Source organism: Nicotiana tabacum, chromosome 12 (assembly GCF_000715075.1).
Source record: "Nicotiana tabacum cultivar K326 chromosome 12, ASM71507v2, whole genome shotgun sequence".
In the NCBI taxonomy this organism is placed as follows: domain Eukaryota; kingdom Viridiplantae; phylum Streptophyta; class Magnoliopsida; order Solanales; family Solanaceae; genus Nicotiana; species Nicotiana tabacum.
Genome location: NC_134091.1, coordinates 124,039,488 through 124,054,356, shown reverse-complemented (window position 1 = coordinate 124,054,356; position 14,869 = coordinate 124,039,488). Strand labels below are relative to the sequence as shown.

The following is a 14,869-nucleotide window of genomic DNA, read 5'->3' as shown; positions in this document are numbered from 1 at the left end:
CATACGAGATTAGCCACCATCGTCAACAATGTAGTATCAGCGGGTTCAACTGAATCCATAATTTTTGACGCAGAGTAAAAATTTATGTGTAAAAATTTATTAAAATTATAAATATAGTAAATATGAACCCATAAGTTTAAAAATATAATGGGTTCAATGATAAAAACTTTAAAAGTTGAACCCATAAGATTTAAATTCTGGATCCGACTCTGTGACGTCAACCAATGCACATCAAATATAAAAGTAGTTTAAACAGTTTATAAATAAGTAGTAAGATTTGTTTACTATTATAAATGTTCATTTTGGTATTTTAGAATTTAGCTACGTATTATTAATATTAATAACTATATTTTAGTGTTAATATAGTTACTTTAGTGTTGATATTTTTAAAATATTTTAGTACATTATTTTATTAATTCATCTAACAACCAACACATGCTCCTCCCTACACCAACCAAACGAAGCCAGAATCGTCTACCGCAGTGGAGAGTGTATATATATATATACACCCATAATACATTCAGAGGCTGATCAGTCTCCAGTTGGCGCTCAGAAAGACAAAAGTAGGCCTTTCCCCTCTCTTCTAAAACCCATACATCGGAACCCTAGATCTCCATTTCCATAAATCACTATTATCTCAATCCAAACTTCGAGTTCACATTTGCCCTAGCTTTGAGAAATGATCATTTGCAAACTCAAATTATTGAATTAGATCATAATAGAATCCGTAATATACCCAAATTGTATTGTTTTGTTTTGATGTGTGTTGTGAAAATACTGTAAATTTTGAACAATTCGATTATGGCCGATGGTAAGGTGGTTAAGCGTGTCAAGTACAAATCTTCAGTCAAGGACCCTGGCGTTTCTGGCGTTTTGAAGTTGGTAATTTTTTCCTTCCGACCCCCTTGTATTCGTATGGACGTTATGATTGAGCTGTGCACTTGTTTCCTATGGTCATGACCCCCCCTATAAATAGCAGCACTAACAATAATGTTCCCAATCCTAAGTAGACAAATACTAGGTTATTTTATCTCATCTGACTATGGTGGGTAGAGTTACTCCATACTTGTGCTGGGAGGTCACGGGCAGAGGCAGAGCTAGGTTTTCAAGCTTATAGGTTCAACATTCTAGTTCGTTTATGTTAATGGGTTCTAAATTAACAATTTGTACATATTCAATGGATTTCTTAGGACAAATATATGATTTGACCAAAGCTACTTGATTTGGCCGAACCCGTAACTCCTATGCTAGCTCCGCCCTTGGTAGCAGGTAGCAGGTACCCGTTGGAACAGTTGAGGCGAAGGTCCTGTCAAGAACACCGGCATCATAAAAAGAAAAAAAAAAGAGAAATCCCAACTAGAGCCGACCTGATAGAGGATTCATATCACTACATAAACTGGTCTGGGACTGAGACCTAGTTGATAAGTTGAACAAAATTAAAATAACAGGAATGCAACTGATACATGGAGCTGGTAGAAAGAGGTGAAAAAAGAGAGAATAGTGATTGGTCAGGTAACTGACTGGTAAACATTTTTTTATAGTAATATGTGGAATAAGTGACTAAAATTTGCGAAAAGGTATCTATTTATTCTACCTAGCAGCAGATTGCTGCTTAGAACAGTTGGTCTCTTTCATTGTATGAGCTAACATAATCTCTTTTACTGATTAAAATAATGAGTAGAATGGATATTGAACATTCAATAGTCGACTCCAACTAGTGCGTGGTTGATGCATTATTGTTATTTTTGCTTACAAGAAAAAAAAATGCAATTTCGACAATAGATGGATAGCCTAGCTGTAAGCACCCTCCTTCGAATTCCAGGATACAGTGGTACGAGCCTATAGAACAGATCCTGTTCAAGTAAGGTAGTCTATTGATAATGACCCTCCATCTTCAACCACAAGGACAGGGTATGAGTCACCAATGGTGCAAAAGTGGGAAAAGGCATTGTTGGGCTCCTGGTTTGTGGTTTTGTTGGGTGGGCTTTTAATTCGAAAAAAGAAAAAAATAACACTATCTGATGGGTTATTGATTCAGAATAATAAATTCCTCTTTAAGATGGTATGAACTATGAATTTCAATTTTTTATACAAACTGTTGATTTGCTAGCTTGTCTTTTCTATTGTGTGTAGACCAAGGAACGGTTTTTCTTTATGCCGAATGACCCAACATCAACGACAAAGCTTAATGTGGAGTTCAAGTTGATTAAAGGTGCTCCTCTCCATCCTTCCCCCCCTCTGACAGCACTTCTTTTCCCAGTACTTAGTTGATGCAAAATATTCGGTCAATTAAATGTACAGTTGATTTATTGGAGACGATTGTATGAAGTTGGTTCTCTGTCAGTTCTTGTATCTCTTTGATATTTTGCCTTGATTCTGATTCTTCTGTTGCCTGCAATTCCTCTTTCCACTCTAATTTATTAATAAATTTTGTGTGTTATCCATTACTAATGTGCTGTCCACACTTGACGTCTCTCTTCGCTTCTCTCTCTCTGTCTGACTGTCTGAACTCTCTTTTCAGGCCACAGGTCTTCTAAAGAGGGTTCAAGTAAGCAGGCTCTTCTTAATCTCATGCACGATCAGGTTCAGATTTATGATTACCAAAAGAATTTGATTTGTGAGCACTTTCTTGTATGACTGTTTTCTCTGCCTCTGGTGAAGTCTAGAAATAGTAGACTCATCCCAGTACTGGTGAAGTCTACAAACTACTAACTGATCTGAGTACTGCAACTAAATATGGTCCATTTTCTATCGTTTTCAGGGCAGGAATTATATTTTTGAGTTTGATAGCTTCCCGGACCGCGACAAGTGTCGAGAATTTGTTGGTTAGTCTTCTGACATGCATTGACTCATATCCTTCAGTTTCATCATCCAGCTACTAGTGGACCACTCTGCTTCAAATATGTGAAAACTTGAAATATACTAGACTTTGTTTTTTTTGGGGTCTTGTTGTTGATTCTTTTTTGCGGTGTGTGACCAAATCTGTTTGCTCTTTGTTTTCACGTACTAGCTGTATGCAGTTTGTACTTGAATATTCTGGATACTTAGCCAGTAACAACTAACATGTAGACATTCGTTTTCTTTTGAGGTTTTGAGTTTGTTTGTTTGCTTTCTCGTTTTTTCTTCCTGATGGCTTTTCCTTTTGGGCTAATATTAATTACACCTTAAAAATCAACTGCTTTTCCTTTTGAGCCCAGGCCCAGCAAGGTTAGATTAGAGCTCAATGAAGTCATTAGTCATTGAGTTAATCTTGGTTTAAAAAGAGGATGCAAAACAATTTGTAAAACGGCAGAGATGGGCTGAGACCAGTCTTCTCGTGGAATTGAACAACCCAGTCCTCCATGCGTCCTTTGCTCTTGCATGCAAGTGCAGAATTGACTAGGTGCTGAATTTGAGCCTTTCATCAGAGCACTGCAGAATATAAGAAATTGCTGCCTAATCCATTCCATGCATATATAATTGGCATTAGTTATTATTTACGACCCAAGTTTTGGTTCTCTGTTTAGTGACTCTTTGTTGTCTAACTTGCTTTGGTGTTTATAAGTTAGAAGTATCAAAATTAGAGTATGGCTTCTTAGAAGGCTTAAATATTTCTTTTTCACTGTTTGTATTACTATTTGAGTGGTTCAACACCAGCTATTCCATTACAGAGTATGTGGTTACTCTATGATACCCTGCCCTGGATGTTCCAGTCGGTACTTTTAACATTATGTGTACTTACAAACCTGTTGCCCTTGAACAGCCTCTGCAATTGCGGTTTGTGGAGAAGTTGTGAAAGCTGCTTCTGAAAAACCTGCTGTTCCACATGATGAACAACTCAGTGCAGCAGAAATGGGACGTCGGATTAAGTTACTGCAGGAGAATAGGTGAATGGAATTTATTATTTTCTTTTTGGTTCAATGTTGCAGAAGGCTGGGGTTTTTTCTAAAACCCCTTTGTGATGCTAGCTAATGTTGTAAATGTGTCTTGTAACTGCTACCGTTTTACTTAAAATCTGCAATTTTTGTTGCTCCTTTTCTTTCCAAAATTGGCATTTTATCTTGACCTTTTTATTTCTCCTCTTGTGATATCACTAAAAAGTATAAGTGGCAGTGAATTGCAGAAACTCCACAGGCAATTGGTCATTGGAGGTATTCTATCAGAGGCTGAATTTTGGGCCGCTAGGAAGGTTAGTAGGTAGAAAGACCTTGTTAAATAGATTATTTTTGATAAACTTGATAAATCATTGTTCTTGCTAAAACTTTTGAGATATACCTAGAAGCCTAAGCAGCTGGCGGCTGCTTCCTATAAACTTGACTATATTCTATCTTGCCAATCGATTGCAGAAGCTACTGGAACAGGGCGATATCAAGAAGCCAAAACAACGGGTGGCTTTAAAAAACGACATGTGGAGTGTAAAACCTTTATCCGATGGCCAGGTAAGAGGGAAATCTTCTCTCCCTGGTCTGGGTGTCACCATATTTGTGTGAACACATGGCTCACATTTTTTTGATAGGGTGCTGTATTTTCTATTCCAAGATATGTCTAAGCAAAAGTGATTTTCTTGAATTCTGATCAGATCCTTTATATCTTAATTCTGAAGGTGCTTAGTGTTACGATGAACTTCTGACTCCTTTTACTAATAAACGACTAGAAGCAGATAAAAATGCAAATATTTTGGCTTTAAACATTGTGTGAGAATGCACAGGAGAAAAATCTATTTATTGACAATGATACAATGAGTCCTATATATAATACATTTTCTATCTATGGGATTAGGACATATTCTACTCCTTCTACGTATGGGACTAGGACTATTTACATATAACTATCTAACACTCCCCCTCAAGCCGGTGCATACAAATCATATGTACCGAGCTTGTTACATATGTAACTAATACGAGGACCAGTGAGGGGCTTGGTGAAAATATCTGCAAGCTTATCATTCGACATACAAGGCCACTAGACTCCACGAGCAACAAAACTAGGTAATTGCTAATAAACAGAAGTTGGCCAAAAAGTCTCCGAAAAAATTTGAAACTAGTGAGATTACGCCGAATTCCACACTACAAAATCGGTTCTAAAACACCAGCAGAAACATAAACTTCTCCGGAAATCCCTGTTCACACCGGAACAAGTGCATTGTTCACATCGAAAAAATAGAAGTTGTCAGAATTTGATGTAATTTATATGTATAGGCGCGGAATCACTGGACAAGTAAGTTGTCCTGAAGAAGTTTTGTCAAAAAGTGGCCGGAATGGCTCACAGGCGACGGAAAAGTTACTGTAGCTCGCCGGAACCCTAGTTCTGGCTATGTGTGAGGGACTTTCTGTCGGAGCGATTAACTGGGGTTTTGTAACTTGATTTTTTTGAACAAGATGGTAGTGTTGGTTTTCGCACAACACTTACCGATGAGGAGATAATGCAAATCAATCTTGAGTCGTCAACCGGAAAGACGCACGGTGACTGACTTTTCTGTTCTGATGGGACTGGAATTTCTGGGGTTTGGTCGCACAAGGGTTTCAGATCTGATGGTGGTACTGGTATATAGTGGCGGAGCCAGGATCTCCGCGAAGGGGGTTCAAGAAAAAAAAAATCTTAGCTAGTTGGAATTGAACCTATGACCTTTCAAAGATTTTGAACCCCATTGACCACTAAGCTACACTTTTGGGCTGTGTCAAGGGGGTTCAAAACTTAATATATAGAGGTAAAAAACAGATTTTGCCTTATACATACAATGTAATTTTTCGGCGAAGGGGGTTCGCCCCCCTAAATCTGCCCCTGCTGGTATATGCACAGTACCACTGTAGCAGTGATGAACCTTGGGAACAAGACAAAGCTGCCGGAAAACTGCACGACGATGAAATCTTTCTTCCCGGATGTCGCTGTAATGACGCACAACGATAATTTTCTCACTGAAGCTCTGATACCATGTGAGAATGCATATGAGAAAAATCTATTCATTGACAATGATACAATGAGTCCTATATATAATACATCTTCTACATATGGGATTAAGACATATTCTACTCCTAATACGTATGGGACTAGGACATATTCTACTCCTACTACATATGGGACTAGGACTATTTACATATAATTATCTAACACATTGTATTGTCAAAAATGTGGTCTGCAGTCTCTTCTCTCCCCCTCTCCTTTGAACTGGTGACCTCTGTGCTCACTGACCTTGGAGCTTGACAACCTCTTTTTTTCATTGCTGTTTCAGACGAACAGAGTTACATTTAACTTGACACCGGAGGTTATTCATCAGGTAACCATATTTGTTTTATGAAGTGGTTAAATTGATTCTTATTCAAACCGTATGAAGAAGTGAAACTCAGCTTGAATAAGGTCACTATCAATGCATGTTGTTCTTGTTAATAGTCTAGATGATGTAGGTCAAGGATGGGATACTTCCTCCTTTTAGGTCATTATAAAAAAATGGCTACTAGGTCTGATTAGGAGGAGATGTAAAAGTGAGAAATATACTGGAACTATCGGGTTAGAGGGTTCAGGCTGGAGCAGCAAAATAGCAAGAAAAAATTGCTGTATACTGAGCTGGGTGCTGCCAATCCGTACTTGACAACAGAGAGTGGAGGTAGGTTGCTGCTTCCCACTTTCTGGGCTTGTGAATTGTGATGACAAAAAATGGTGTTTGTCTAGGAATGTTTTCGAGCAACAATCGCGTGGTAGGGTTTTATTTGGGTTATGTCTTTTTTAAACACAAATAGTTAAATTAGGTTGATTTCTGGAAACTAAAATACATTAGTTTCACACCCTCCTTGGAAATGTAAATAATTTAGCTTCAGAAGTAATTGAGAAATGCTGCCAAGCTCATTTTTAAAACCAATCCTTCAAAAACTAAACCACAGCCAAATTCAAATGCCACCGCCTTTGAGTTGTTTTCTATTCTTGAAACCAAAATAATTAGGTTTTGCAAAAAAAAAAAAAAGGTATCGTTTTTTGAACCAAGTTTGGTTTCTGTATCTGGAAATGTTGCCCAAAAACATTTGGCAACCAAAAACCATTTCAGATGCGGTTGAATTGTGGTTTTGAAGAGTTACAGCTGCATAGAATAAAAAATGAAGAGGTAAAAACTGGAACTTCCATATTTAACCTTTCTCAACCAAAAAGAAAAAGGAGAACTTCCAGGCATCATCTCTTGGGGCTGGATTTGCATTGTACAATTCAGGCTTAAGCACAATTACTTTAATTGGTCTGGTGATTGAATCTTCAGAGCATCACTGTGGTTTAGAGTTTATGCAACTTGTTCCCAATCCAAACAGGACTGCAAAACCATCAGAGGAGCTAGCTTTCTGGGCTGTTCCTTGACACTAATTATCTGAAGCCATAACTTGACCACAAGAAGGGAAAGAATCTGAGATTCCAAAATTTTCTGCAATGCACAGACAACAACAACAATAACAAATCCAGTAGTTTCCCACAAGTGGGGTCTGGGGAGGGTAAGATGTACAGAAATGTGGAAAATTCTGAAGACCACATATGACCTTGAAACTTTTGAGTATATGCTTTGAGCCAGAAAGTTATAGAAAGAAGATTAAACAATACATGAGTCTGTTTTCAGGGTTTGAACGTTGAAAGTTGAACTAGCTCCAAGAATTTAATCTGTCTTAAATTTTTACGAAATTTGGTCCCTAGGGTTCTGGTCTAATGGTAAGAGTACAACACGTGATGTGTGGGTTAGGCAAATGTCGCGGGTTCGATTACTACCGCAGACAAAAGTCTGGTTTTAAGTGGAGAAGGGTAGAGAGGCAGGCCCATTATCCACCGAGTTTCAAAGCGTGCCAGTCACATTCTCTGGTCCAATTGCTTTCTTTCTGTATTTCTGATTTATCCACTACGTCCAATGGCCCTTGCAGATTTTTGGGTTATAAATTTTTTTCTCTGAAATTTACATCAGAAATATTCTATACTTGTGCCTCCAGAACTTAATTAACAATCTTTGGTTTCTTTAGAGCTAAATTTTTAAAAAGAATTTAAGATGACATATCAACAGGCTAGTACGATATGTGCAGTGCTTTCTGTTCTGCAGAGCCCACTCCCCGCTACTTATTGGCTCTAGGATGTAGTCAGACTCTCTGTTCAGTAATCAAAATTTAACACAAAATTCCACGAAAAAGAATCCATCTTTGGGTCTCTTTACGCCTCATTCTTTGTCTGAAGTTGCTGTAATGGAGTTCTCAAATAAAAAAGTTGCTGTAATAAATTTCTAATTCTTCTAGTTCTGATGTTCTTCCCACAGTTCTTGAAAATGTAATACTAGAAGGCTAGGTTATGAAATTTAAATGACAGAAGCTGACAACTGAGCTTTTCAAGGTTCTTTATAATAAAGAAGTATTGGTAGCTTTTACTTATAACACTGCTTTTTACTGTCTAATCATATGCTGAATATATTTCAGATTTTTGCTGAGAAACCAGCTGTCCGCCAAGCATATTTGAAATTTGTTCCGGGCAAGGTAAAAGTATTGTCAGCAAGCGATATAGACAATTCATTGGATTTCAATCCAATTATCTTGTGAGTTTTTCCTGCGCAAAAGCATGCTTAGACAGATATGCATGCTTAGCTTGTCCACAAAAGTTGACCTAATTTAAGATCACTGAAGCATCTTCGATTGAAGCTTTAGTGAACCTTTTCAATTACAATCGTGTATAGGAGTGGGACAAGACAGCCCCTTTGCTTCCTTATTGTAATTCGTCTACAGGTCCATCTTAACTGCTTTGCTAATTGGTAACAAACACCCAAAGCCCCCTATGATGACAACGATTATCTGAGAATGATTCACGTTGTACTTTTATCAGTCAAATTGGACTTTTGAATTCTGAATCTTGTTAGTTGCATGTTGCGTCTTTTGCTTATACTCCCTTTCAGATGTCAGAAAAAGAATTCTGGACTAAATATTCAAGAGCTGAATACCTCCACAGCACAAAAAATATTGTTGCAGCAGCTGCTGAGGCTGCTGAAGATGAGGAGCTTGCGGTTTTCTTGAAGCAAGATGACATGTTAGCATTTGAAGCTCGTAAGAAGGTGTGTGTACTAGATGATTACTGTTTTCATTGTTTTCTATTAACATCCATCCTAAAAGGACTTCCATCTAGTGTTCTTGTTTCCCTCTTTCCTTTCTCTCTTCCCTTGATAGAGGATGGATGGAGAAGTATTTCCAGAAGTCTTTACAGCATTTGTATTCTTTTCAGATCAGAAGGGTGGATCCAACTCTGGACATGGAAGCAGATGAAGGTGATGATTACATGCATCTCCCGGTACATCAACAAAACTTTATTATTTAATCAACTTGTTAGATAGGATTTGCTGTCCATGTTTTTCCCCATAGGTTGAATGAAGAAGCATAATGTTCTTTGATAGAAAAAGTAAGGTTCTCGACTAGTTATAAAGTGGTGACCATGGTGTCTGTGGATAGAAAATCAGAGAGAGATCAGTGAAATGGTGGATTCTTAATGAGACAATACTGCTTACGATATTTGTTTTTCCAAACATCCCCTCTTCCGGTTACACTGAGTTTTGCATAGCTTGTGTACCTTGGAAAACATATTTGTAGTGGATAGGACCTCCTATTCTTGTATATGCTTTGCTATAACCCCTTAAAAGTGAAATGGAGCTAACATATTCATATGCCATGGTAAAAAATAGGATCATGGGCTACCTCTTGATGAAACTAAGGAGATTCTGGAACCACAGTATGAACCATTCAAGAGGTCGTTCTCGCAGTACCTCAACCAGCATGCAGCAGTAGTTCTTCGAGGAAGAGTTATAGGTAAGCTTCTTTTTTAACAAGCTCTATCGTTAACACCATTCCGTTCCGAGTAATTTCTTTTAGACTCCTTTCCCTGAGACAAATTGTGAAGCAGACTGAAGTTTTCTCTATGTCGGGTGCAAATGATTAAGATTTTATGTGTGCACTACTGGTTCTCTGTTATGCATCATTGTTGTGCCTTCTATGTGAATGTCCTTGATAGCTGCAGTTTAGGGTTGGGAGAGGGAGAGGGAGAGGGAGAGCCTTACATAGTGGGTTAGTGGTTCTGGCTGCCTTTGTTTAAACTGAGTTGCTATTATTTCATATTTGACTTGATGTTTGCCCTTCTTATTGTCTCACCAATCTGGGAAGATGTTGAGCTGGGTGACACAAGATCTGTTGCTGAAGCATTCATCAGGACAAATCAGGGTAAAATGTATTTACTACTCCATACAGTTGTCCATTCTTCCTAGCCAAAAAAGGCTTATACAAGTCATTTCGTTGGTGGAATAGCTGAACTAGCTGCCGAAGTGTCTGATGAGAGTGCATATAGAGAACGCATAGCTAAAGTTTCTCGAGTTGCTGAAATTGAGGATCTTCAGGGACCTCATGAGCCACCAGTTGCATTGCTAAGTATCAAGGTGTGGCGCGCATCAGTTTTGTTTTGTTGAATGCCCATTAATCATGATTCATTGGATTATCTAATACATCGATTGTTTCCTAAATCAGGATCCTCGGGATTACTTTGATTCTCAGCAAGCAAATGCAATAAAGGCTTTGGGGGATGCTGGTACAGGGACAAGACAGCTGAAATTTAGTGTGAGCAAAGAAGAAGCCTTTTGCTCCTTGAAGAACTCCATCTTCGAGATAAATTCACAAGGATTGATCGAACCAATAATTAGTCCAGAAGTAGCTCTCAAGGTATTTTCACTTTTTTGAAATTGGGAAATTGCCATTGAATGCTATCATATTCTCATGGAGAAGTTGAACTTTAAATCATTGTTAACAGGTTCTCAACGGGCTTAGTCAGAATATCTCGAGTACAAAGTATCATCTGGGAAAGAACCCCCATGAGAGTGTTTTAGATAGGCTGCCTAGTGCAACGAAAGATGAACTATTACTCGTGAGTTGTTTTTACAGGGTGATTTAATTTATTCTGGATCTGAAATATTTGGCCAGACTTTTTTATTCTGCTCATAAAATTCTGTTAATCATGACGATTGATAATTTTCATTTTACTTCTAGCATTGGACATCAATTCAGGAATTATTGAAGCACTTCTGGTCATCTTATCCAATAACGGCAAAATATTTCTACACCAAGGTAGCATTTTTGAATTTTGACGTTTTAAATATCAACAATGTTTTAGACCACCTCTTTCTTGCCGGTGTAATTATGTGTGTTACGGTCCAAAAGAAAGATTTAGTGTTTACAAACTTTTTCTTATTTTAATTGTCCGATATATCCAAAATTTTGAGTGTGTCTTATTTATTAACTTTATTGTGTAATTTTCCTCCAATGATGCACACAAAATCTGGCACTATTTAAGTGGAGAAGGGTAGAGGGGCGGCCCATTATCCATCGAGTTTCTAATTGTGCACCACTGGCCCTCGGGGATTTCTTGATTATTTGAAGGGAAAATACATGATACTTTTGTAATTTAGTTCATGTTTTTTCCTTCTTATATGGAATCATTTTCAACAAAGATTTCCATCCGTTGGCCTTTTTTGATCCTTGTCATTTTTGACAGGTGACTAGATTAAAGGATGCAATGTCTCAGATATACCCCAAGTTGCAGGTAATGATCTTTTGCAAATGGATAAATATGCACTTCTAGTTTTTTTTTCCATCTTGCAGTTTCATTGCAGATTCTTCATGTCTTTTGTTTTTTCTTTTTCATTTGTCTTTAAATCTCTAATGCACCAAATAAAGCATGGCCTGTGTTGAAAATATACTACAACAACAACAACATACCCAGTATTATCCCACACCGTGAGGTCTGGGGAGGGTAATGTGTACGCAGACCTTACCCCTACCTTGTGAGGATAGAGAGGTTGTTTCCAATAGAACCTCGGCTCAGGAAAGCATAAGCACCACATTAATGAAAATATAGACAAGAAGGGACCTGTGTTGAAAATATGTCGTGCAAATTTTTTCAATTTCATGTTTGAGTACAAATTTTGTGAATAATCTAAAGCAGAAGATAAATCGATAGTGCTATTTAGATTAGCTTGGCTTTGGTATAGATTGTTTAGGTTGACTTTAGGAACAAAACAATTCATCATGGAACTATGTCACTTGTGAGTTGTGACAATAAGAAAATGTCTACAAGTTTAGAGGTGGTTGTGGTTTTGAGATTAGCTGACTCTCCATGAATCTTTTGAATATGACTTTTTTTTTTTTGACGTTCTCGAGAAATCATTTTCATCAGTGTATTTATGATCTCTCATCGTCATTTGAAAAGACTGATGTAGTAATAACAGGTTAATTAAATGACTGAGAACAAGCAAATGGAAAAACGAACTACCTGTATTTATATGGTAAAAAAAAATCTAAAATCTTTTTATATTAATAAAAAGAACAATGAAGTAATTAATAAAACGATATTACAAAGCAAACCAGGTGCTTGCTGGTGCAGGGAAATTTTTGGTGGTAGGGCTGATGCATGAGAAGCCAATCGCTTCCCTGCCCAGCCACTCCATTGCCATCTTGTAGGTGCAGTTTGATAATGTTTAATTCTTGCTATCTTTCAGCATATTGTTTTTGAGGAGTTGTTTCTTGTTTGTTTGAATTTTCAAGTTTTCTATTGACTTTCAGGAGATCAAGGAATCTGTGCAATCGGATTTCAGACATCAAGTTTCCCTTCTTGTACAGCCAATGCTTCAGGTTAACTTCTGGCTTCAGGTCCACTAATAGTAGAGTATGGGAGTACTCTCCCTGCAGCAAAATCGTATGAATATTCGTACTCTTGCTAAGGTCTGTTTTTTTTTTCTAGTTTCCCTTTTGAGATATTTGAGACGATAATGTTATTTGTCTGGAGTTCTAGCATTTTGGCATTCCCTGATGGAAGATGCCGCGATCTTCTTTTTAATTGAATGAAGTGCTTTCTATGGAGTTCTATTTTGTATCGTGCTGCACTTTGGCTTATCCACTCGATCTCATGGAAAAATTCGTGTCTTTACAGGCTTTAGATGCTGCCTTTGCCCATTATGATGCAGATATACAGAAGAGATCTGCCAAAAGTGGGGAGAGACCAAATGGATTTGCTTAGGCAAAATTTTTCTCCATTTTCATCCGATATTTAAGCTCTTTGTTTTCTGGGGGTTATATACACGAATGTACATTTAACAAAATTTTGTTCGAGTGTGTTATAGCATATTCTATATCTTGACAGTTCTAATTGACTGCCTGCGGTAATTGTACATCTAGTGGAATTTTGTGAAGTTACTGTATTCAAAATATCCCTTTTTCTTCCTTCATCTGTGTTCGTTGATCTTTGGTATTAGTTTTTTTCCCCTTGTTTCTAGAAAAAAAAGTCTAATTTTTTGTGTTTGACTCCTAATGGAGGTCAATCTGAAGGTAATTTTAGTATAGTAAAAAATAGAGGGGAAAAATTGGACTTTTTCTCGATGAATTTGGACATGTAGAGTCCACTTGTTTCATGTTAAAGCTACGTTAATTGCAAAGACAAGTACTCATCGATTTGCTAACGACATGCCAAAATTGAGCAAATTTGAACCTTTTTCCTAAATAGTAATGCATAAGACTATTTTTGAATGTTTCACCAGAGGAAATGGATTTGACATTTTATGATACTTTCGGTAAAACTATCTCTAGCAAGCCCAATTTTAATCAATCATATCTAAAACTGCAAACCACAGAACTATACAAAAGTAACACCTATTAGCAATTAACAGATATTTCTTCCATTGAAGAAAACAAAGGCAGGACAATTAATCTTTGTTCAGAAACAAAGAAAGAAAATAGTGCTAGTAGGATGGAGGAGAAGAGAAACCCAAAAAGGGCCTTCTGTCAACATAATCGACATGAATCGTGTTCTTCAACTTGTGAAAACCATCCTTGTAAACGCCAAATCCGAATAATAAACCAATAGCAATGACCAATAGAATCAAGCATGTGCACAACATGCAAACCTTATCGGGGCAAATCAAACACATTATATATGTTTACACAAAAATAATGGTTTTTTTTAATCTTGCTCGATGGATCAAGATATACTGCCCGGCTATAATGCCAAAGGCGTTGTTGATTGAAAAAAAAAGAAGCACAAATATATAGTTGAGAAATAAAGTAGTGCGCCAATGACCCTAGGAAATTTCTTGGTTATTAAAAAAAAAGGAGTGTACGATTGGACTAGTTTTTCTCTTTGACTATTTTTACCAAGTTGGTTTGTTTAAGCCGTTACTACTCTGTCCATCAGTTTTGCTCATTAATGTAATCCATTGAAAAAATATGAATGATCCCAAAATGTTGTATTAACATTTCATTAAAGATGAAGTGTATTATCTTTAATGAACATTAATATTATTGTTTCCTCCATTAATACTGCCTCTTGTTTCAATTTTTGGTACAATTTTCTACCAAAATATATAATGATTTGTGCTAAATTTTGTGGATGCGGATAATACATCAACGCGATTGAATAACACATTCTTATAAAAAGTGTTTAAATATTCACGAAATGCTAATCATTACATTATAATTATAATATGACTAATTTGTGTAAGCATTACTGATTCCGTTATCACTAATCCAACGTTAATAATATTTGCATGATTTCGACCTCTAAACCAATAACTAAATCTATCAAGGAATCTTAGTAGTTCAACTAGTTGACTGGACTTTCATGTAGATGGTTAGGATTCTATTTTCTACCTTGTAATTCTCCCCTATTTTTCCTTCGCTTACCCCTATATATGTAATTTATACATAAAAAAAACTAAAATTTATCTGTGGCTTATAGGAGTCAAGATTATTCTAAACATGAAATACTCTTAGATCCTCAACTTACTATAAAGTAATATTTTCTTACCCATCATTTTCCCATAATATGACTAATCCATGCATGCATAACTAATTTCGTCATCACTAATTCA

General features: G+C 36.9%; 1 protein-coding gene across 3 annotated transcripts; it reads left to right on the top strand.

The window, feature by feature from the left end:
• Nucleotides 1-368: 368 nt before the first annotated feature.
• Nucleotides 369-13,231, top strand: LOC107773286 (general transcription and DNA repair factor IIH subunit TFB1-1-like). Of its 3 annotated transcripts, none has more exons than XR_012697480.1 (20): nucleotides 369-882; nucleotides 2,134-2,212; nucleotides 2,522-2,583; nucleotides 2,762-2,825; nucleotides 3,743-3,866; nucleotides 4,093-4,168; nucleotides 4,326-4,418; nucleotides 6,209-6,253; nucleotides 8,403-8,459; nucleotides 8,873-9,028; nucleotides 9,196-9,261; nucleotides 9,650-9,773; nucleotides 10,125-10,181; nucleotides 10,266-10,393; nucleotides 10,482-10,673; nucleotides 10,762-10,875; nucleotides 10,998-11,075; nucleotides 11,503-11,550; nucleotides 12,570-12,728; nucleotides 12,937-13,152. XR_012697480.1 is itself a non-coding variant. In XM_075227029.1 (20 exons), exons 1-20 carry the CDS (start codon nucleotides 802-804, stop codon nucleotides 13,021-13,023), a joined length of 1,800 nt encoding a protein of 599 aa, XP_075083130.1. In that variant the 5' UTR covers nucleotides 369-801; the 3' UTR covers nucleotides 13,024-13,231. The 3 variants fall into 3 exon arrangements, 2 of the variants coding, with proteins under 2 accessions (XP_075083130.1, XP_075083131.1); XM_075227029.1 differs by having other exon boundaries at nucleotides 12,570-12,638; nucleotides 12,937-13,231; XM_075227030.1 differs by lacking the exon at nucleotides 6,209-6,253 and having other exon boundaries at nucleotides 12,570-12,638; nucleotides 12,937-13,231.
• Nucleotides 13,232-14,869: the final 1,638 nt, after the last annotated feature.

Coding starts and splice junctions, on each gene's coding strand:
- LOC107773286 (XM_075227029.1), top strand. CDS start 802: ATGGCCGATGGTAAGGTGGTTAAGCGTGTCAAGTACAAATCTTCAGTC. Junction 6,254..8,402: donor CACCGGAGGTTATTCATCAG/GTAACCATATTT, acceptor AATATATTTCAG/ATTTTTGCTGAGAAACCAGC. Junction 9,774..10,124: donor TCTTCGAGGAAGAGTTATAG/GTAAGCTTCTTT, acceptor CAATCTGGGAAG/ATGTTGAGCTGGGTGACACA.